This window comes from Tyto alba, unplaced genomic scaffold (genome assembly GCF_018691265.1).
Source record: "Tyto alba isolate M040663 unplaced genomic scaffold, T.alba_DEE_v4.0 Super-Scaffold_44, whole genome shotgun sequence".
In the NCBI taxonomy this organism is placed as follows: Eukaryota; Metazoa; Chordata; class Aves; order Strigiformes; family Tytonidae; genus Tyto; species Tyto alba.
The window spans coordinates 3,286,683-3,309,137 of NW_024881320.1; the positions used below are offsets into that span (position 1 = coordinate 3,286,683).

General features: G+C 50.1%; 2 protein-coding genes across 2 annotated transcripts in view; one reads left to right on the top strand and one right to left on the bottom strand.

Annotated features, from left to right (window-relative positions):
- Positions 1-100: 100 nt before the first annotated feature.
- Positions 101-20,250, bottom strand: CFAP251 (cilia and flagella associated protein 251). Its single transcript, XM_033008169.2, is given in 23 exon segments — positions 101-137; positions 139-232; positions 1,160-1,261; positions 2,460-2,688; positions 5,358-5,501; positions 5,711-5,801; positions 8,714-8,877; positions 9,106-9,220; positions 9,729-9,913; positions 10,212-10,385; positions 11,150-11,298; positions 11,392-11,639; positions 13,453-13,632; positions 14,218-14,435; positions 14,778-14,822; positions 15,331-15,408; positions 15,838-15,918; positions 16,350-16,458; positions 16,913-17,022; positions 17,502-17,642; positions 17,792-18,261; positions 18,754-18,761; positions 20,029-20,250. Coding segments are annotated over 23 exon segments (3,312 nt in total). The 5' UTR covers positions 20,169-20,250.
- Positions 18,627-22,455, top strand: part of HPD (4-hydroxyphenylpyruvate dioxygenase) — a 14,052-nt gene continuing 10,223 nt past the window's right edge. Inside the window, exon 1 of the mRNA XM_033008401.2 lies at positions 18,627-18,632. The gene's annotated coding sequence lies outside the window, so the exon portion shown is untranslated. The remainder of the gene's footprint in view (positions 18,633-22,455) is intronic.

Below are 22,455 nucleotides of genomic sequence, written 5' to 3' on the forward strand. Positions count from 1 at the left end.
TTTTTTAATAAACACAAAATATGGAATTTGAAGATATTTGAGGAGACTTTGAAGTAGAAATGAGTAGAAAACTTTGTGGCAGATACGCTCCCGTGTCTTCTTAGACTAAAGATTCATCTCTTTTTTCTGTTCTTTTTTTCTGGTTCAGCAATGGATAAGCCAAGAATGTCAGCAGTGAATATCTCTGCTGTTATTTCCTCTGGAATTAGTTCTTCAGTCAAAGCTGCTGCACCTAGAGAGCAGTAACAACACCACAAAACAAAATAGCAATGTAAAAACAGTTTTTCAGATCAGTAAAACTTGTAAGCATCAGCAAGTGGATAGAATGCTTTTAAAGATGTCCAAAATAGTCATTAAAAAGTATGGGTTTACTAGCTTAATACCCTATGTGCTGGTATCAGGGATCAAATCTGTTGAATCCATGTAGCTGCGAGTCTCACCATGCAGTACGTCCCTGCCTTGGAAGGGTGAAGAGGCCAAATTCAACTTAATTAATTTGACATGATTTTAGGATCCCAAGGAATCCAGGGATTTCAAAGTTGCTTTGCAGTGCTAGGCAGCTCCCTTCAGGAGCTGTGCCTTCACTGCATGCAGCCCATTGCCAACAGCCCTAACCACATGCTGTTCTGGACTGGTGTGGACTGGGATTTTACAAAAAATGTGACACTCGCCAGCAATTCCAATTACAATGGGCAATGCCACTTGGTGGAAATTGGCGCTGTAATTTGCTGTTCTAGACTGGGACATAAATTGCAGACCAATGCGGTAGTTATTAGCAGCTCCCTTACAATGGGCATTGGTGCCTGGATGAAATCAACACTGTCATTTCCATACTGTAGGGTTCCTTTTTGCCTGTGGACTTTGGTGTGTAAACCTTCCAATGTGTGTTTCTAATTTCAGTTCCAAGACAGTAGATAAAGGGCGTTGTAATCTTGTCAGGTCCCAGTTATATTTCATTGTCCATTTATTTTTAGATACACCCACACAATTGCTACATGGATGAAGGACAATCTGTAGCTCTATGACTATTTTTGCAGTCCTGTCTGAGTGTTTTTGACAGCTCTTGGCCTAACAAAGTAATGGGTTTGCAATTTAAATTATTCTGTTTGGGAATGGAAGCGATCCTGCTTCTGTGCTGTGTGGAATGCTAATCCTGTACCTGAGGGACCGTAGGTGTCCGGTTCAGACCCTCCTCCCCCAGGCCGTTTGCCCAGCAGGGTGGTCAGACACTGTGCCAGCTCATCCTCTGTCATATGCTCTCCTGTACACAACAAAGCAATGCCAGCCTCCTGGGTTAGGGTGTCATTAACACAAAAACTAGAAGGCAACTTGAACAAGAACAGCATACAAACAAAACAGGACACTTTGAAAAAGGATTTGGCTTCTCTGAGATAAAGAGATACACATTGCCAATCAAAACACATGATCCCAACACAGGAAAATGTTGATTCTAAGGAAAATTGTTCCTGCACATTGCATTTTGGCAAAAAACATTTATCAAAGGGAGAAATACTGATGTAGACAGCTCTTTGGGCTACACTGCACTTCTATTCCCACTGAAGAATTCCTGGCACAGGGCAGACCACACTCCATGTAGCCTTCTGTCCGTGGCTCTAGCCATTTCCACACAGAAGAGGAAGAGGAAGGTACAGGAAAGTCTTGATCTAGTATCTCAGAATAACCTGGACATAGCACTTGTTCCCAGTTACTGGCTGGTTCATGCCCTGAAGCATAAGGTTATAGATCTGTTCTGAAAGCATTCTATCTAATGTATCTATTTACAGATGTTCACACCATCCGTATAAATAACTGACCTTTCTCACTCTGGTCGAATCCTTGGTTTCCAAGGATCTCTCTGGCAAGGAGTTTTACCAGGTGATGTACTGAGTAAAACAGCATTTACCTCTTTTAATGCTTAGCTGCACTTTTAGAACAGGAGCAAAACAACAGAAGTTTGTTATTTACCTCTCTATGGCATTGGCCATAAGCACATTTATACACACCTTTACAGTGTTGTCCCTGCTTCAGCTGAACTAAACCATCCCATCTTTTCAGTCTTTCACACATTGATTCAGCCCAGACTGACCAATATCATCCCTCCTTTCTTGTCCCCCTCTTTTTCAGTTTTATACTACCTGTCTGGAGACTGTGTGACTTGACGAGAGAACAATGATTCACATAAGGGTATACTGGAAGAAGGATACAATTTGCCAAGATCCATACTCATCATTTGACAGACAAGATACCTCAGGTGAGCAGAGATTTCCAGAGCAGTAAAAGTGCAGCTAAGACAATAGATGTGATTATTCAATTTAAAATCTTAAGACAGGTGGCTCCACATGCCTGCCCTGGTTACCAAGCTATAGTTCCAGATTAATTTTTTGCTGCAGTGAATATATTCTGAAATTGAAGGCAGAACTAGCAAGCATAAAACTAATATTAGAAAAGAAATAGCTCACCTCTGCACTGAAGCAGCAACAGTAAGTCTCTTCTGTCAACAACTTTGTCTCCATTCTCATTATCATAACCAAGAACCTGAAACGCTCGTTTTATTTTTTTCATTGACAAGCCAAATGCAGGTCGATGATTTATATAAAGTTTGATAAAATCCTCTAAATTGATTGTTGTCACTTGTTCTTCAGTATCCACATATTTGCTGAATTTTACTTCGTTTATCATTTCTTCAATCTAAAGTTCAAGGCAAGACAGATAGTTACATGTTTTCTTTTTGAAGAGCATCAGGACAGTTTCTGATCTCATGAAGGCCAATGTGCCATATTTGTGCACGGACTGGTACCACAAATGTCAATAATAAGCTAGTGCTCAGCAGCTGAGGATGGATGTGGCTAACAGTTACATGACTGCTGTTATGCCAATATTAGGCAAATACAGTGGTAACAGATATGCAGTCATTTTGGATTTCCTCTGTTTTCTCACGAGAGGCACTTGGTGACTCTGCAGCTGTTACCGGTACCTTTGCTACAGCTGTGTCTCCACTCTGGGACAGCAGGCAGGCAAACCACAAACCAGTAAATATACCATGCCACTACAAAAGTACATGCATGAAAGTCCTGACGTAACCAGGCTGCACACAGTACATACACACTGGCATAAGCAATCTTTCCAACAAGCGTCTGGTGCAGTTTTGCCACTGCACATGCCAAATCTGAAATTTGCTCAGTGGGACTGACATCCTGCACAGCTGGATCACTCTTCTCTCGGGTAAACTGGCAAGCACTGGCCGTGCTGGATACGAGTGGTTTTCCTGAAGTCCGGTGCTGTGAGTCAGCCCAGTTGGCAGCTGAGCAGACATGTGTCCGAAAGGCAGGATCTGCTCCATGCCTTCATCGTACTCATGCTCTAAGAAGCAGACACTTTGGAGATACACGGGCAGCAGAGAAACGCTGGGAGAATTCCCTGTGCCAACATGTACCAAGCCTGTTACTCCCCGGGAAGGGAAGCTGATGCAAGATCTCCCTGGGGAGGACTTTGCATTCAGCCTTGGGCCTTTGTCCTTGTGTCACAAGTTTTTCCACTGAATGAAGCCTAGGGAAGAGGGAAATCTCAGCCTTGCATTTTTCCTGTAGCAAATGTCATGCCAGGCAAGAACAGTCATTTTCACTCAGCTCTGGCTGATCTGGGAGTAGGTTTTATATCAGCCCCACTGAGCTATAAAAGAAAAACACCAATTCCCAAAAGCTTTGCTAGTCAGACCAAGCTGCCTTTTCTTCCTCCTGCTTTTCCTTTATGAATACACTCTAGAGAGAGATGAACTTTCTCTCAGGATTTTAATACTGTCCTGCCTGCTTTGAGAAGCAGATTGTAGGTTGCCTGGTTTCACAACATCTTAGCACCTCTGTTTCCATTCCTGAAATGCTGTTTTCATTTTGATTTGGGGCAGCGTGGTGGTTAACAGTTATTCTTGCAGAGACATTTCCCAGGGGAATATGTTCTCTCTGTCCCCAAGAGGCAAAAACGTAATAACCCAAGGAAAAGATCTAACAAAGCATGAGGGGATAACACCACAGCTTGACACAAGGGCAAAGCAGTCCCGGCTCAGATGAACATTTGCTAGTTGCGGGGGCTTCAAAGCAAGTCTGTTAGGTGGTGGCTGTGGCAAAGGCCCTGCCTTCCATCTGCTGGCTCTTCTGGCAGAGAGTACGGTCGGGCAGATGGGGTGGCACTGACTCACAGCCCCATCTCAGCAGCCTGTGGGGTTCCTGTGCAGTGGCAGAGATGAACGCAGCCTCCCCCGCAGAAAGATAAAGGGAGCACAGCGACGTACAGCTTCCCTTGGGAGAACCCCTCCTGCGCTGAAGGGCTGTAACTGGTGCAAAGAGGTCGTTATTTAAATCTCCTTGCATCAGATTCGGTAATTTTGTTTTGTATGCACTTTAATTACCCTTTTGCCAGGTTACAATGTTACAAATGAGGTTTGTATATAATACAAACCGCCTTGTAGAAACAGCCACAAAAGGGGAAGAAGCAGCACCCTTATTAAATCAGTTGTCTTTGTCTGCTGTAAAATTTAAAGCTAAAAAAGCTCTTGAGAAATGTTTGATAGGAAGCTCCACTGCTGCAACCTGAAAGGCAAGCTCAGAGAGAGCTTCTGGAGAGTATATCAGTTATGAAAGAGCTTTAAGTTCCATGGGAATAAAAGCTGCTGTCTCCATCTAAAACCATTCTTTCATCAGTCCCAGGCAGAACTAGAAAAAGAGGCTCTGTCAGTGTCCAAATGAATGACTGCATGGAGCTGGACATTCCCACCCACTCTGGTAACACATATAGGATGCACTGGTTGAGTCTCCATCTGCCCTGGAGAGCCAGCTCACAGCCCACTAACCACGTGCTGCGTGTAAAGCAGCTCAGCCACTAGCAGAAGCCACAGAGAGACCGAAGCACATCACTGCCAGCACACAAGGTACTTCAGCCCATGGACTTTGGAAAGATGGAGGCTGCTGTCCTTGAGAGCCAAAGGAAGATTCATTCCTCAACTTTCTCGATCTTCTGAGGAAAGCCACCTCTGCAGTGGTGGCAGAGCACTCAACCTCTAGAGGACCCTGAGGTCATCTTTTGTGGAACACTTGTGAGCCATCAGGCTCCAGGTTTGCTCAGCCTGCCCCTGCAGTTGCCCGACTCTCTTGAGAGGAATCATTACTTTTTGAGGAATTTGCTGCCAGATCCTGACCACTACTATATTGATGCAGACCAGGTTAAATACATTGAAAGCTAGCAAATATACTCTGGAGCCATCCAGCATGGCAATGGTCAGAATCGGGCCCTCAGGACCCTTGGTAAATGCAATCAGTTTTGCTCTTTTTTTCCTTTAATAACAACAATAAAAACAACTGGCCGACCTTTTCCTCTGATGGATAAAATCCCATTGCTCTCATTACAGAAGGCATTTCCTCCAAGGGAATATGTGTTGACACCTGTCTGGTCTCCAGTGTATCAATACCATGGCTGCGCAGCTGTGCATAGTAAAAATAGTCTTCCAGTTCCTGCAAGGGATTCAGACAAGATACTGTAAAGTTCAGTTATCAATAGGCGTGGAAGATAAGACTTCTTTTAAGATTTACTAATAGGCATATCAATGAGATTGCTGTTAAAGGCGAGCTGGATAAAAAATAAAGAAATGTCAGGCCTGTATAAATGAATCTTAAACTCCAACCAGATGTTGCCAGACAGCGTTCACGGTGAGCACAATTACCCTGAAGAATTCGCCTTCTCTGCCGCCATCCAGTAGGTTGTAGAATGGGATCAAGCCCTCCCCACCCAGGGAAGCAGCAGCATCCAAGGCACTGGCAGAAGCAGAGAAAATAAAGTACAGGAAGAGTTCATGTGAGGAGAGATTTCATGTTTCCCTTTCTAGTCATCCTTCACAGATATTTTCAATAAATAAATAAAATCCATGGGCCTCGGAATTCAGGAAAGAAAAGCATTGCCTTGAACCATGTACTATTTTATCATCAGCCTGCACTTCTACAGCATATTTCATACCCAGGTTTTACATACAATAGCACAGTGTGGGAATTAATTATTACTGAATGGTCCTCTTGTTTAGTGGAATGAGCATGGGGCTGGGAGCCAGGAGCTTTTCCATGGACTTGAGCTTGGTGTCTGGCATTTAGCTTTTCTGCTTCCTTATAGAGACACTGAGGGAGATGAATTAGCTAGATCAGCATTTTGAACATGCAGAGAGGGCTGGGGCTTGGTGTTTGCAATAAACCACACAAACCTAAGCTCCCTGTTCCTTGATCTAACACATTCTTCCCCAATAACTCAGTGCAATCCATTACTCTACTTCCTCTGCTGTGCCGGGTGACTGTGTCGCAGGTGCAGCCTACATTAAACTGAAAGCGTCTGAGTGCCACCTCTTTGTTTCAATTTCATAGGCAGTTGGAGCCAAAAGGATCCATTCGGCTTGTGCAGATGAAAAAGGAAACCAAGCTTGGTAGTGCAATCATAGTGTAGCATTGCCACATAATACCCCACGCCTGGCAGCAAGGCTGCAGCTTTCACGCACACCTCTGTTGTACTGCTTCCACTGGGTTTTTTGCAAGCTTCATGCTTTTTTCATAATTAAGTTATCTGGGTATTAAACACAGTGGAGATGCACAAGATGCCAGAAGCAGCAATAAAATGATAATTAGCTCATCAAGAGCTTCGCTCCGAAAACAAATTACATAGAAATTCAATGTTGCCTGGACCCTGGCCAACCATTATAAAGAAGGATCATTTATATTCTATTGCCTTCCTTAAAATGTCGCTTATTCTGACCCCCGACTGCTTAAGCCACACAAAGTGGAAAAGAAAATAAATAAGCCCATTGCTTTCCCACCCAGGTTTCCTTTGTTCTGGCACATGAAGGTAAGCTGGCCCAGCACTCTCTGGGATTTCCTCTGAGTGAGCAGGACCCACAAGAAATGTTCTACACAGGACCAGCATGTGTTTTAACCACAAAACCTTTGTCCTAGGAAGGTGAGGGGGAACAGTGCTTCACAGGTGCACCCCAAAGGGCAAAAATAGGAGCAAGGGCTAAAAGCCAGCTTCTGTGGGGTTGATTTCCCAGAAGCCAGGAGACATGCTCTGTGCTAGTAGGGTGACATGCAGAATAAAAAAAAACAAAAACAAAAACAAAACAAAACAACCACAGACCAAGAGAGACCATGCCACACTATCTATCTTTTCCTGCTCCAGCAAGGTCTAAGCTCCCTTTCCAGTCCTTGATGTGCAAAAGTGAAGTTGCTTCACACTGGCCTGGCACTTTTCAGCTCATTGGCAGCTGAAGTCATCCCTTTTGACTTTCACACATATCTGCTGGGTGTCTGCAGCCACGCTGGTGAGGGGAGAGCCCGCTACACTGCACATGCATTGCCACAAGAGGCTTTGGTCCTTGACATGAAAAGAAACCAAAATATCCTGCCTTTGCCACATCACCTGCCTACCATGTGGAAGCACGCCTCTGGCACCACTGTCCAAGGGAGCTGGCAGAGGGAAATTGCACACTTGTAGAGAAAGGTGTAATAAACCTGGCAGGGTTTATCACTGATGCTCTGGGCCAAAGCCTAGAAATCCTCTTTTGCACAAGCAGACTTCACTCCTCCTGCCACCCCATTTACTGAAGTCCGTTTACTCATGTAAACCAAGCTTTATAGGATTAAGGCATCTTGTCCTAAATCCAGTCTTCAAATGGAGGGGGAATTTCCCAGCAAATGCTGGCCTATCCCATTTGGAGAGCAGATAACTTTATATCAGCAGCTGCCCCGTATACTCCTCCTGCAGCCAGTGCTGCTGCTCTGATCCCCTGCCTAACCCCGACGATCCTCCATCACACTGGCCAGGCCCTCACAAGGACCAGAAAATCCTCTGCTCAACTTCTTACCATTTGGGTACCATTTCCCAGACTGGATTGTCTTATAGGCGCTACGGCTACTGCCTGTGAGGTCTGCTGGTTTAATCCCCCTTATTGACTATGTGGCTACATTACATAGAGAGGAGCAAAGCCACCCCAAAAGCGTGTCCCTCCTGTTTCAGCTGCCACCCTACATAGCTAGTTGGGGCCTGACAGAGCATTGCAATCTAGGCTGACCCCACTGCCATGCCACCATCTCCAGGCGTGCCACATGCCCACCATGCTGAGCTGGCTGTAGGTGGTGAGCTAGGGCTTTTGGAAAGCCTGTATGAATGCAGGGCATGAGGCCTCACTCTTAATAAACCCTGTTGCAGGCCAGGTATCTGGAAACTGGCAGCCCCCAGAGTGGAGCAGAGATGCTGCCAGCCTTGACTCAGGCTCCTTTCAGCGAGTGGTCGGTCTCCTGCTAATGCTGGGACCTGTCCTCCACCCCATGACCCCCTTTTCCAGAGGTGGTTTGTTGGCCTGGTCATGGGCACAGTGTTGTGGAAGGAGAGTAAAGCTGCAGGACTTTGTCATCTGCCCCAAAATGGCCCATGCTCAAAAGAGCCCTGCAAAGAAATACTCCCCATGCAGCACCCTGCTGCGTCACCCCATTGGTGCAGCATCACCCTATACACTGAGATAAGAGCAGAAATAACTGGGAGACCTGGCTTTAACTCCTCCTTAACACAGAGACCTTTTAGGACAAAAGCCCTGTGCTCAGTGTAAATGCTGGGGAACATTTGCTTCAGCTGTGTTGGCCAAGCAGCTGTGGAAGCCGTAACAAGACTCCTTTCTCCTTCCTGTAGTACTCACTTTAGGTTGACATTCCATTTCATAACAGTGCAGTCATTCCCCCCCGCTGTAAAGATGTAGCGTCCATCGTAGGAGCTAGCAAAGTCAGAGACACCATCTGGGTGGCAAATGAAAGCTGAGGACTTGTGGGGGTTGCCATCGACAGGCAAAATCTGCAAGCCTACCTGTAAGGAAAGAGGGAGCCTGGGAAGGCTGAGGGTCCCATGGGAGGGCTTGTCGTCCCACAGGAGGGCTGCATGCTGGGGCAGCACTGCATCCTCCTCCTGGGAGCTCTCTCAGCTCTCAGGCAGGACCAGCCTACACATGGTTTCATCTGCAGTGAAATTGCCCCAGGGACTACTGCCTCTACAAGTGGGGGCTCTTATACGGTTGGGGTGGATGGGGGTCCATACCTTGTCCTTTGTAATGTATGCCAGATAGCATTTCTGGGGGTCTGTAGCATTTTTTGTTGGGAGGATTTGTATCTTCTCCAACGGGGAGCCGTAGGTTGGTCCCAGAAGGGTCTTTCTAAAGGCAAACACCATTTTCATCCATTTTAGGGCTCACAAAACATTTTCCCTCTCTGAGTGGCTGCTGTGCACAAGGATGGGTAAATATGGGGAGGTGTGGTGGGCACAAAGGCTTTGTACTACTGGCTGAGTGGACAGGATAGGACTGGGTCCCTGACTAGAAGGGACCAGATTAGGGCTAAGAGAGGAATTTAGTGCTCAGGGATCACTCAGTCCCCATGCTTTGCTTGTGTAGACTCCCATCTTCTTTTCTGATGTCCAACTGCTGCATTTCAAGTCCAACATTCTGAGCAGACCGAGACCCACCTGAAGCCACTTTACTAGATGACATGCTAGTGAGCAGCAGAGTGGACACGAGAATGGAGCAACCTGGGGGCCCTAGAGTCATCCCAAGATCTGCATCACAGATGGACAAAGACATACTCATGGGTGGGAGTAGGGCAGCCATTAGACAGAGGAGAACATAGAGGCTCCCAGGCAGTGGTAGACATGAATCTCTCATCTACCTGCACATTTTGGTCGTTGTGTTGTAGAGCTTCATTTTGTAGCAGTTGTTGGCAGTGAGGATAAAGGACTCGGTGCTGAGCTGTGGGTACCAGGCCAAGCACAGGGGCACAGCAATCTGCTCTAGCCGGTCCCTGTGCAAGACAACCAAGTGGTCCTTGGTGCTTCTGTTCAGGTCATATTCAATCTGGAGGGAAGATAAGGAAACACAGCATCTCCCCTGTGGTCTGCCAGCACCCTGGACCTTGGGGACTAACTGGATCTAGCATCTCTTGCAACAGCCAGGGCGAGCAGACTGCAATAGCAGAGCCTCAGCCCTGAACCCTGGACAGATCTGCCCTGAGACCACAATGAGAAACAGTGGGACTGGTGGGAGAGGGTTAGGAGCTGCAGAACCAAGGACTGAGTCTCCCTCGGTGCTCTTGTCCAGCTCCTCACTTTAACCACAAAGCTCCACTGCCATTTAGACTTTCACAGTGACCTACCAGCTGCCGGTCCTCCCCAAGACTCAGGAGCCTGGGCTCGTTGCTGTCTAACTGGACCCCAAAGAGGATGCTCCGGATGGGTTTGTAGTGGGAGTGCAGCCCTGCCAGGTGTTCCCAGCATCTGCTCCCGTTTTGCAGGACTCTCTTGTAAACAGTCACAGAGTATTTCTCATCCTGGAACGACAGCGCAAAGGTCAATGAGCCACAATCCCCGTTCACATCCCCTGGCTGGCAATGGGCAGATCTGCATGTCCCCTCTGGGCTTAGCTTGGCCCTTTCAGTTTTGTGAGTCCCAGCAGGAGGGTTAGAGTCACTGCCAGGATAAAACACCAGGGCAGACAGATGTGGGCAGCTGCTTCCTGGGTCCTCAGCCTGGCCAGGGCATCCTAGCTGGCTGGGGAGCCGCTCTCACAACAGAGGAGCAGTAAATCAAGTTCAATGACTCCCAGAAATCACAAGGAAGGTGCTTCCCACTGCTGTGGCCTGGCATCCATGCCTGAAGGGAGTATCATTTTCTTTGTACAGATCATCACCAGTTGCTAAAACCTCTGTGCCAAACTGCTTCAACGCTGCCTCAACATTTCTGCACTGAGATGTGGGACCAAGGGAACAACCCCCACCATGGTGCTCCAGCCAGGAGGAAATCCCTGCTCCAGCCCTTCCTACAGATGGATGCAGAGCTAAGGCTTGCGACTAAAGTTAGTGATGGGACGCTGCCAGCAGCAGGTCTGTGGAGCGGCTGTGACTGGTGACGTTTTTACAGAGTGACTCTTCAAGACAGGAAAAGCATTTCAGAGTCATGAAGCCCCAGGGGAGGGACAGCCCTCCACACTGCTCGCTCTGCCGTACCTTACAGGACGGCCAGCAATTCCCAGTCCTGTCAAAAGCTGCACCATGAGCAGGGCATGTAAATCACCGAGAGGAAAAAACAAGCTTACAGCAGTTGCGAGGTACTCTGAATCCTGCGAGAAGCTAATATGAGTCACGGGACCTTGTGAGAACTTGAACTCTTTGCAGATGGACTGAAGGGAAATGGCATCAAGGATGTAAATGCTTCCATTAGTGAAACCAGCAGCCAGAAAATAACCTGAAAAGCATGCCAGAAAACTCTCATGACACAATCACTCCTCATAGAAAGCCTAGTGCTTGGCACATGGGGAGGGTCATGGGGCCAGGATACCTTCAGGGTCATAGGACAAGCACTGGATGCCGGCCTCAGTGAATATCCTGCTAACGAGGTACTTGGTCTGCTGGTAGTCCCACACCTTCAGCAGCCCACAGTGACTCCCCACAGCAACAAGTGCCTGCCGGGGGTGACAGGTGATGGCATTCACAGCTTTTTTTGCCTCTTCCATGACTTTTTCAAAGTTTGTCCTGTCTGTTGCAACATAGAGTACAGTTGCATCAGAGGTTGAAAGGATAAAGTTCCTGTTTAGTGTGAGAGAAACAGAATTTGATGAATCAGACTAGCTGGCTCATGTCCCTCCAAGCTATATTACACATCAGTCTCTTTCTGGCAACTTATCTGGATGATCATTTATATTTTGTGATATGCAAATACGTCTTGACCTGGAAGGCAGGTGGCACTTTGTATTCATGACCTAGTAAATCTCCACAGGAAGACAGTGGAGCCAGTTCCATTTTCTACTTGGGTAGGCAAGCCAGAAGATGAATGACATCTGCGTAGCTTTTGCCGTTTGCAATTCAGTGGTGTGTGAGATGGACAAATGAGCAATTGAAGATACTCTGAATAGTCTTTTCATATGTCTCCGTGCCACCATTGTCCATGGCTCTGTGTTGACCCTGCTGCCACGGACAAGGTCAGAGGACAGTTTCAGTCCCGCGCCACAGACAGAACGGCTGCCTGTCTGTTCACTCAGCCGCGCCAACTGTAACGCACGAAGAGGCTCCCGCTGCATAATTGGTGATGTCTAAAGCAGACATCTGAATAATTATGCACATTACAGAACAAATATGTATAGTTGTCGGTGTGCCTGAGAACTGAGAGGCTGAGCCCAGTTAAAGGGTCAGGGGAAGACCACACAGAGATCTAGGAGCTGCACAGATGGATGTGCATGGCTGCATCACGCAGGCAGCACAAGTGAGGAAACAGCAGCCTCTTTGCTAGCTGGCCCCTGACAGCCATCACTTTACACACATCTGGCCTGGGCACTGAAGGGTGCTGCACCTCTTGCACACCTTAGCTGGGCTCTTTAGCCATACCTGATACCACCAGCCTGGTGAGACAAGCAGGGGCAAGGCTTCCCCTTTGGTTTTCTGCCTTTTGTGCTGCCCAAAGCAGCTGTAAGCGGCAGGAGCTGCATCAGTGACCCAGGAAAAGGGATGAGACAACAGAAACCAGGAGGGAAAACCAAACTGTTCCCCAGGGCACTGCTCCAGGCTGGAGAGGAATCTGTCCCATATGGCTCTTTGGAAAACACGTGCAGCTAAGGACAGACGTTGCCAGGAGAGCCTTAACAGGAGTGACAGACATATGGTTTGCAGGCTGGTTCAAGCCACAGAACAGCTTCATCTGGCCTGCAGACTTCCTATAAATCCTCAGACATGGCTACATCACGCAGAGGGGCAGAGAGGGGCTGGCGACCAGGCTGGGGATGTCCCAAGGTCCAGGGGTCCATGTGGTACAACCCAGCACCAGTACCATCGCTGCTGGGGCAGCCTCTGCACCACCACTGCCCTGATCAACTTGCTTGGCCATGATAAAATCTAACTGGAAATAGCCATCCAGAGGAAGGGTTTAAGGGGGAGATTAAGGGGCCCAGTGGGAGCTGGAGGCTCAGCATTAGCACTGCCTGGTGTGCTGGGTACGTGACAGAGGAGCTGCACACCCCAGGACCAGCAGATCATCGCCATGCCCGCGTTAACGCTTCTCTCGCCTGCACCAAGGCATCACATCAAGTTCAGAATTTAAGATGTGCTGGAGCCCACCTGGGTTTTTGTGGCTGCTGGGAGGTGCCCGGGGCTGCCCAGGAGACACCCCCCTGCTTGTCTCTGGTGGGCAGGTGGGACAAATACCCAAAGTGGAAAATCCGTGGAGAAGAGGTATAAAGGGGCACGTTCCCTCACTGTCCCCATCCTGCCCAGAAGTGCAGGTACAGGGTTGAAACCTGCTCCAGCCAAGGCAGAAGCCCATGGGGCAGCTTTCAGCTGATTATCTCCCCAACTTTCAAGCTGCAGGGCAAATGCAGGAGAAGACCTGGGTTTATAAAGGGGCACTCACCTGGTGAGAGCAATGCAGGAGGTGGAGCAGGCTGGGGAGGCACTGGGAGGATCAGCAGAGGTTTTGCAGAAGGAGATGGACCGAATGGGACCCACTTTGTTGTAGCTGTAGCAGGTGAGGAGCTGCAGCTGCCCATCATAGAATTTAACTTGACCTTTCACATTGCCTGTTACTATGCAGCTGTAAGGAAGGGAAAGCTTTTAATCCACACACTGATTGAGAACACCCAAATGTTTCTTGGATAGCATCCTTGGGCAGAAGCAAATTTCTTTCCCCTTTTCTCTGCACAAGTGCATGAGAAGAGCCCGGTACAGATGTGCAGGGGGAAAGCCCAGGGTTGTGCAGAAACCACCAGACTGCTGTGGCCCCGCAGTGTCCCCTGCCCTGTCCCCAGGGCTGACAAGGCGTTTGGTGGCTGTCTGCTCCCTCTGCCGGTAAAGGCCAGAAGGCTGAGCAGGACTCATCCACGATCCTCGGTGACCGTGGCAGCCCAGTGTCTGAGCTACCCCAGCAGAGCTGGGATCACGTTAGCAGGAGTTTTCAACTTTTATTTTCTTCCCTAGCCAAATTCATTGCTGGAAAAAGCTGGAGAAACGGCTCATAAAGCAGCACCGCTTTCCTGCATGAATTTCCCTGGTCCTCCCACGCTGCCAAGTGACTCAAAACTGCAACAATTGGCTGTAGCTTGTCAACATTAGCTCTGCATTCTTACGGCTGAGACATCTGAGGAATGTACCTATGGCTACTGAAAACTGCTGTCCCTACCTCTCAAACACCTGGAGCACGGTAAGGCTGTCCTTCTGCAAGGGCACCAGTTTGGTGGCCTTCATGCTGTGCATCTTGGCCTGCAGTTCCTTGGAGGGGGTGCGGGGACTGACCACATCCCACACCACCAGCTTTCCAGCCGAGGTGCCTGTCAGAGCTTGCGAGTTGTTAAAATGAAAAACCGACTGGCTGAAGTGTCCCACAACACTGTTGAAGGTCTGCAGAGAGAGTGGTGAGGCTGTGTGTTTGTCCTAGGCGCTGGCTCTTCCCTCCTCAAGCAGAAATGTTCCTGCTTGGTCCCTCCATGTGACATTCCCTCCCCGTCCCATGGAAGGACCATCAGAGGCAAAAGCCCCAGGAGAAGATGCAGTGGGGCATCTCTGGGAGAGAGAGGCCTTCTTAAACTCAGCTCAATCAATCCTGGCTTGTCCCTTCAGAAGACCAAGGGGGACAGGCTGGGGACATGGCCACTGTTTTTGCTTAAGGGGATGAGAGGGGACAATGCTGCTGCCAGGAGGAAAGCCAAGGTGGTGACATGCTGTGGTCCCCCCTGCGCTCACCTGGCTGCTCAGGAATGGTGCTCCATACTGCAAACCAGCATCGTCCTGGGAAAAGGTGAAAAAATGTCCACAACAAGCATTTTGAAACTGTACTCTGAAGTGCCAGCCTGTCTCCTCCCTGTTGTCTGGGCACTGCCCCCACGCCGTGGTGACCAAATCAGGGTTCCTGGGGCAAAAAGGCTCCAAGACCTTCTAGAGAGCACAAAAGACCCCCTCCCTTCACACACTCCTCTCCCAAAAGCTGCTGACTGGCACAAGGCACACAGAGGGCCCCGGGGAAGCAGGGGTGGGAGAGGCAGAGAGCATCACTGCCACAGCTGGGACCAACCCTGGTGTGGGAGTTGAGGGAGAGCGATGCTCTGCCCAAACCACCTTCAAGTCTAGTGAGGGCAGGGGGTCAGACCTGCAAAGAAAAGTGTGACCCAAGTCATGGGCAAACATCTGGGCCCACAGCCCACACTGCCTCACTAGTGTGCAGCGCCCCCGCACCGCCTCCCAACCCTCTGGGAGCACATCTGGCACCAGAAATACAAGTTCTCATGTCCCCACTTACCCACAGGTAAAATATCACCTGGGTTTTGCTGTTGCTCACAAACTCATAGGGATTTTGAGGGTTAAAAATGACATAATCCTGAAATTAAAAGGTGAGTGGCATTAACATCAAGCTGAGCAATGCTTTCTGTTTAGTCTTTCATGCAAAACATCTGCTTTTACCCAAAACCCACTTCAGCACCTGCACCCAACCGAAAACAGAGGCCAAATCCCCTGTGAATCACCAGAGCTGTGCTGTCTCCTCTGCGAGCAGGGACAAGCCAGCAGAGCTGTAGGCTTTTCATGCCATGAGCCCTGGCCGGTGCCAGGACTGCGGTGGGGGATGCCCCGCCAGGGTCCCCTCTGCACTGGGGTGCAACAGGGACGACGTGTGATCCTGCCTCCCATTTCCAGCTGGCATCTCCCAGCATCCCTGTACTGGATGGAGTCACGGGGGTGCAGGTGAGGATGGGGCTGCCCAGTCCAGCCCAGTCATGCTCCTCTGCACCCCTTGGCCACTGTCACTCACCTGATACCCAAACTCAGGCCTCAGCTCCGTGCTGCACGTGGGTTTCTCTGTGGGCAAAGTCCACTTCCAAACACAAACTCTCTGGCAGAGAAGGGAAACCCCAAAGGACATTTGTGGCTTTCAGGGAGCTCGGGGGAGCCAGGTGAACCCCATCCCTCCCAGCTGCAGGGGATAGTGGGGCATAAAAGACTGGAGCAGGATAAACCAGCATGGCCTGGTGGCAGAGAGCTTAATTTCAGGAAACAATGCTAGAACTTGCTTCAGTGAAAGTGCATTGGAGTCAGAAGCTTTCATCCCAACTTAAGATCTGTATTCTTAACTCCACAGCATTCACTTTAACAAAATCCAGGTCTGTCTTCCAATAGCTCAGCAAAAACAAGCCCTCACTTTGCAAAACTGCTCCACCTCTCTCCTGTTCTCCCCACCTGAATTCCCCCCTCCCCTTTGCTGCACCAGGAAAAATTCCAGGGATCTATCCCACAAGGCTATGAAAGAAGAGATATTTTCTTTACCTGCACTGTACCAGCGCTAATGGTTGCCAAATACTTCGCATCCTTGGAAATAGCAATAGCACTGACCCCATCCTCTGGATGACTCTCAAAGATGGTGCGTACCGGTATCCTAGGGAGCAAAGTCCTCGTGGGCACTCACAGCAGCACAGGGGGTTCAAGGCAAAATCCATGGCACAGCCCACGCTGGTCTGCGTGGCGAGGAGGGGTCTGCAAGCACCAGTGCTGCCTGAGTGCAGCCAGCACCACAGCTGATGCTCAACATCCTCTCCATCTCTTCCTCTCAAGTAAATGACTCTGGGAAACAACTCACCAGTGAAGTTTTAAGAAAATACTACAGCTTGGAGACACGGTGTACTTAGTCTGGGGACGCTCAGCCCCATCTCAGTGTCCCATGGGTGGGGGTGATGTGAGGACAATGAAGCCCCCAGCTTGGTTTAGGCTCCTTTGCTACTTTACTCCATCCCTGTGTTTCTTCCATTTCACTCTCAGCTGAGCCTGGAGGCAGTCCTAAATAATTTACTTGACATAGGAGGTTTCTGAAGAGAATGTTCCCGTGAGCTTACCCAGAGAAGGAGTCCCACACAATAATCAGAGCACCCGGCCCTCGGTCAGCAGTTGCAACCCAGCGCCTGTCTTCACTCACACACAGGCAAGAAATTACATTCGTGTGGCCCTGGGGAAAGAAAAGCAGCAAAGTGCCATGAAGCCTCCAGACTGGTGATTATTTAAAGCACTCATCAAACTGCTCTGCTCATGAGCTCCCCTTCTCTCCTCTCCCAAGGGTCCTCCACTCTCATCTTCCCAGCCCAACTTTTGCATCCCATTTTTCCCAGGGTCTTCTGAGCCCAACACCCCATCCTTGTGCCTTGAGCCAGCTGCGGCTCCCAGAGCCAAAAAGCATTGGAGAGGAGGGGGCCATGCTGCACGTGCCACTCACGGTCACCACTGCAATCCAACACAAAGCACCTTCCACCAACATGTGTTGGAAATTGAAACAGGTGTGCAAGCAAAACGATGCGCTCCTTTGCATGAGCTGCTCCTCAATTCAGTTATAGGTGTCTGCTAAGCACTGGGAAAAGAGATGGAGGGGAGAAGGATGGGTTTGGGAGAAGGGGAGGAGGAGGAGGGAGACACGTGGGCTGCATGCCAGACCTGCAGATGGTACTGCCTGTTCCCCAGGACATCGTGGATGACCGCTGTGTGAGAAGAGACATACAGGAGCACCCGGTCTTCCCCATCCATCAGGCTGTGCACAGCCAGGCCGCTGTTGTAGCCCAACACCCAGGACAGGCTCTGCAGGCAAAAGGGATCTCCTGATTCTTAGCAGCTGGGACCAGAAAGAAAAGCCACAAAAAGCTCTCTGGGGTGATGGGGAAGAGCTGGGCAGGAGCGCCGGGTGCTGTGCAGGCCACTGTGGTGGCACTGCACCCATTGGTACTCACAAGGGTGTGCAGGCTGGCCTGCCTCTCCTCCTGGAAGAGCATCCCTGGCGTGGCCACCCACACCAAGCTGGCAGAGCTATCGCGCCCATCGTCCTCCCTGTTCCTCTGCTCCCTGCAGCCTGAGCAAGGGCTGGAAATGCCCCCCTTGGGTTCAGGCAATGCTGAGGGTGCTCCAGGGGGTCCGGCACCATCCAGGTGTGTTGTCCCAGCAGTGTCTTCTCCCAGGGCACTCCTCAAGGCAGTTGTGTCTTGTGTCCCAGCCCAGGTGCCAGGCAGGGTGCCTGGGATCCCCATCCCTGAAGAAGACCACAGGGGACCCAACAGTGCATCTGCTCCAGCATCCTTCAGTGCTCCTTCCTTCTTCTTGGCCGCATCCTCTGGTAATCCTTCCTTCTCCTTAGCAGCAGCGAAGGGGTCCTTGGAAAGGGAGCGAGGTTTTGATGTGCCCTGGCTCCTGGGCTGGTCCACAGCTAGTGGGAACGCACCCCAGCACATCTCAGATCCAACCTATATCACTTCCAGGGCAAGCTCTAATATCAGGATACTCCTCTGCACCTGACCTGCCTATGAATTTGTACCAGGGAAAAGTCTCCCACCGCTCACTTTTTCCTTTTTCTGCACATCTAACCTTGCCCTCTTTGCACCCCTACAGCATCCTGTGTCTCACACCAGCACCTCTCCCTGGCTGCTCCTGTCACCTGGGCTAAGATGCCCAAATTTCTCCTCCAATACTAACCTATATGTGCTTTGAAGGCAAAAAGCCTGGCCTTTTTGCTGTCCATCCCCTGACTATTCCCCATGCAATGGTTATTGATTGCTGCAATGGGGTGCATGGTCACAGGTTGGAGAGGGAATGATGGCAAATTGAAGTTAAAAACAAGGGAATCAGGTCTTGGGACTGGGGCTGAGTTGGCTGTGAAGGGCTCTGCAGCAATCCCAACTCTGCTGCCAGCACTTCTCACCATGCTGCCTGGCAAGCAGACAGAAAGTGAGGGTAAAAATCCCACTACCACCTTCCTCGGCCCCTCACCAGCCTGTTAATAAATGCATTAAATAGGCCTGGGGTGTCAGAGCTTGCAGCAGCCCTCAGACAAGATTTCCCTAGTCTGAGCACTGGCCACTTAATCTTGTTCTTGGGATCTACATCAGCTTTTGCCTCTCCCCAGGGGGCTACTTGATTTCCTATAGCAATCTCTCATGCAAGGTATAACCCTCATTTGGACACCATTTCTGTTTCTGAGGGAGGTAAGATAACATTTCACTCTGCACAGGGACGAGGCCGAGTTTCCTCCTGCTCATGTAACTCTCAGGCAGCTCAAGTGCTCAGCAAATATTGATGGCTGGAGTGAGACTACGCGGAAGACACTGCATCTGCCAGGCCCCCCGCCCCACCTCCCCAGGGACATATTCTGAGAAACCATGTCTGGGAGACACTACCCCCTGGTCCTGGGCTCTGCTTCCCCCAGGACCTGCCCGTGGGCCCCGTGTCAGGCAGGGCTCATGATGGTGCTGCCTTCACTAGCTCAGGCAGCACGTCTGTCCATCCTGGGACATCTCCATGGGCTCACTGCTTACTCCTGTTCTTCCCCCAGTTTGTTCCTCTGGTATAACTTCACTTGGCCCATCCACCCTCACCTTCACCCTCCCTCCAGGGAGCTGGGGCACTGAGATGCTCGTAAATACTCCCCCACCCAGGGTCTGACTGCACAACAACCTGGAATTTGGCACAGTGGGAGGAAAGGACACCTGTGAAGCTGGGAAACTCATCCCAGAGCCCTTTTTCAGCTCCCGTGGTGCTCCCGCTGAGCACAAGCAATCCCAGCACAGCCCCGGTTACTCCAGCTGAGATCAGGCTCCCTCCCGGTGTGCCTGCACGCTGTGCTGAACACGGGCATTTCTCCTCAGACGGGGTTTTGTCGCAGTCCCCACAAGCAGCAGGGCCCCTCCTGGGTGGCAGCTGGCTCATCTCCAGCTTCACGGGTCTGGATTTAAGGCAATACTGGAACCTTGTGCACAGAAAGCTTTCACAGGAATGGAAAAGTGGCTCCAGGAAAAACCCTCCCTCTGGCCCTGGCAGGCAGGACGAGTGCTCGGGGACATCTGTGGCCCCACAGGTCTCACCAGGATCACTGCAGAGCCATTGCCAACTCTCCTCCAGGCCTTAGTGCCTCCCCAATTGCCCTGTCCCTCCCGCTGCCCTGAGGGACCCCCCCCCCCGTGGGGACCCCACCGCTCACCATCGCACCGGTCCCTGCTTCTGTTTGCATCCGACTGCCGTTCCCAGGCAACGGCTGCACCAACGGCTGCACCCGCAGCCCCGAATACGCCGGGGGAAAGAGGGGGGCTGTACGGGGAGAGAAGCAGGTACCCTCCTCATCCTCTCCAGCTGCCATGCAGAGGCAGTGCTGGTCCCCAGCCCAAAGCAGGAACCCAGTGGCACGGGAGGGGACGTTCAGCCCTTCACCTTGCCCAAGCCTAAATCCTGCTCATGGCTGTGGCAAAGCCCCTCTTGGCATCGCCAGAGCCCTTTAGGATTGAACCTTCGCCCTGCCTGCAGAACAGGACAAGGGCTCTTCACCTGACACCTGCCCTCCCCACAAGGGTTGTGAGCAGCTTCTGCTCCCTTGGCACCCCTGAGCAGGATAAGCAGAGTAAAAGCAGGAAAAATCAGCCTCCCAGCACTGACAGGTCCCCCCACCATCCCCAGCTCTGCCAGGATGGCACCCACACAGGGGACCCCATTCCCTGGGATCACTCCAAGCACTTGCCTCCACCACTGCATATAATCAGCTCTAAGTGCTCCAACTGTTGACTGTAGCCTTGCTGTTAAGCTCAAATAATAACAATTTCTAAAGCTAATTTGTTTTTCCTTCTGCCCAGCAAGAACCTCATACCCTGCTGGGAGAGGAATGGGGTTTTGTTATCAGCTCACATTATCTCCTCGACCTGAAGAGGCTGCTGCGCAGAGTTGGGTTGTCAAAACGTGGCTGCTCTCAACTCCTCCTCTGTGGCATAACCCACTGCTTCAAATCAGAGTTTTATGGCTTCAGGAGCAGCGATTTGGTCCTCAAGCCCCATCTCTGCCAGATGCAAGAAGTCAGCCTTGTTCACTACATCAGCACCTGCACACCAAGCTTGTTCACAGTGCTTTTCTTCCCAGACCATATCAGATAGCAGGAGTCATCTCTGCTCTCCAGCACAAAAATCCTGTTTATTCTGACTGAGAGCAGCTCCTCTTCTGCTCTGGTCCTACAGCAGAGGTTTGAGTGCGGTCTAAGGAAGAAGCTCAAACCTTACCTATCCACAACAGGTTTTGCAACATAATCTGTGTTTATTACACTTGTTGGGATTGTTCAACCCGTTCTAGTCAGGACACCCAACCGGCGGGGCTGGGGACGCAGCAGTTAGGACAGAAGGTTGGGGATGCACGTCTACAAAAGCCTCACAGAGCTAAGAGCGCTCTGAAGTGTTCATCCTCCACACTGAAAGGGAAAGGAGCTCCCCAGGAACAGGAATTAACCTGGCTGAGGGGGCTGGACTGACCCCCTAACCTCATTTCAAGAGCAGCACAGAAAGCTGGGATTTTCTAGATCATTTCATCCCAGGAGGCACAAATGTGAAGGCCCAGAAGGATGCGTTCCGTGAGCTTTTCTTCTCCTGGACTGATATCTAGACCCAGATTAACCTGCAGCTCAGGTAAAAGCTGGGACACCTGGACCTATTTCCCAAGTACCCATGGCCAAGACCAGCCCCTTGGCACTCTGACATTTCAGCTGCCAACTGATACCTAATTTATCTACATACTTACACCTACATTCTGTTTCATAGGGACAAGAGAGGGGCAGCTGTGGACATAGGCAGAGTCACATGTTTAGAAACTCCAGCAGCACCTACAATACACTTCCCCTTTTGCAAAAAACAAGGCTCCCAAACCTGACGTGTGCATTTAACAATTGTAGATTTACACAAGCCTGCTGACACTCTGGTCCCACGCAGAGACTCAGCTCTCCTACAGAACAACCCCGTGGCGGTACTTACCTTGTAACTACAGCCAGGGACATCACACTGCTTTCAGGTGGGATTGCACAGGGGATTTAGGAGATGCAGGGGCCTGTGTGGGTCAGAGCTCCTGGTGACGGTCAGCAGTGCAGAACCGTTGTGGTAAAGCAAGGCAAGATGCACACGTGACAGAGGGTCCCAAACCACCTCCCATTCTGATATTCTTCAAGAAAAGGGATGGAGCACCACAGTGCCATGTTTCAGCCCTTTTAAAATTACTTGAAAGGCCAGGGTGAGACTGTCTGATGGCAATTATCTAGACACAAGGAACACTGCCATGGGCTGCTGCAGCAACACTTCCTCCATAGCACAGTGAAGCCTGCAGGAATCACCGAGCGAGGAGCTTTGCTTTGAAGCTTTACTGTTTCAGTGAGAATCTGCTCTCCTGGACTGTACGCTGAAAAGCAAATGCTTGAAATATCAATAGAGTAAAACTACTCAATTTAACACAGAGCCCTGAGTGAGTGATCTAAAAGTCTGGGGTTTAGTCCACTTTTTCAGTCTATTTCAGATCTGGTTAATAACACTTAGCAGAAAATTGCTCATTATGTGTGATGTGTTACTTATGCCACAACCTGGTTATGAAATGGTAATGAAAGAGTTGC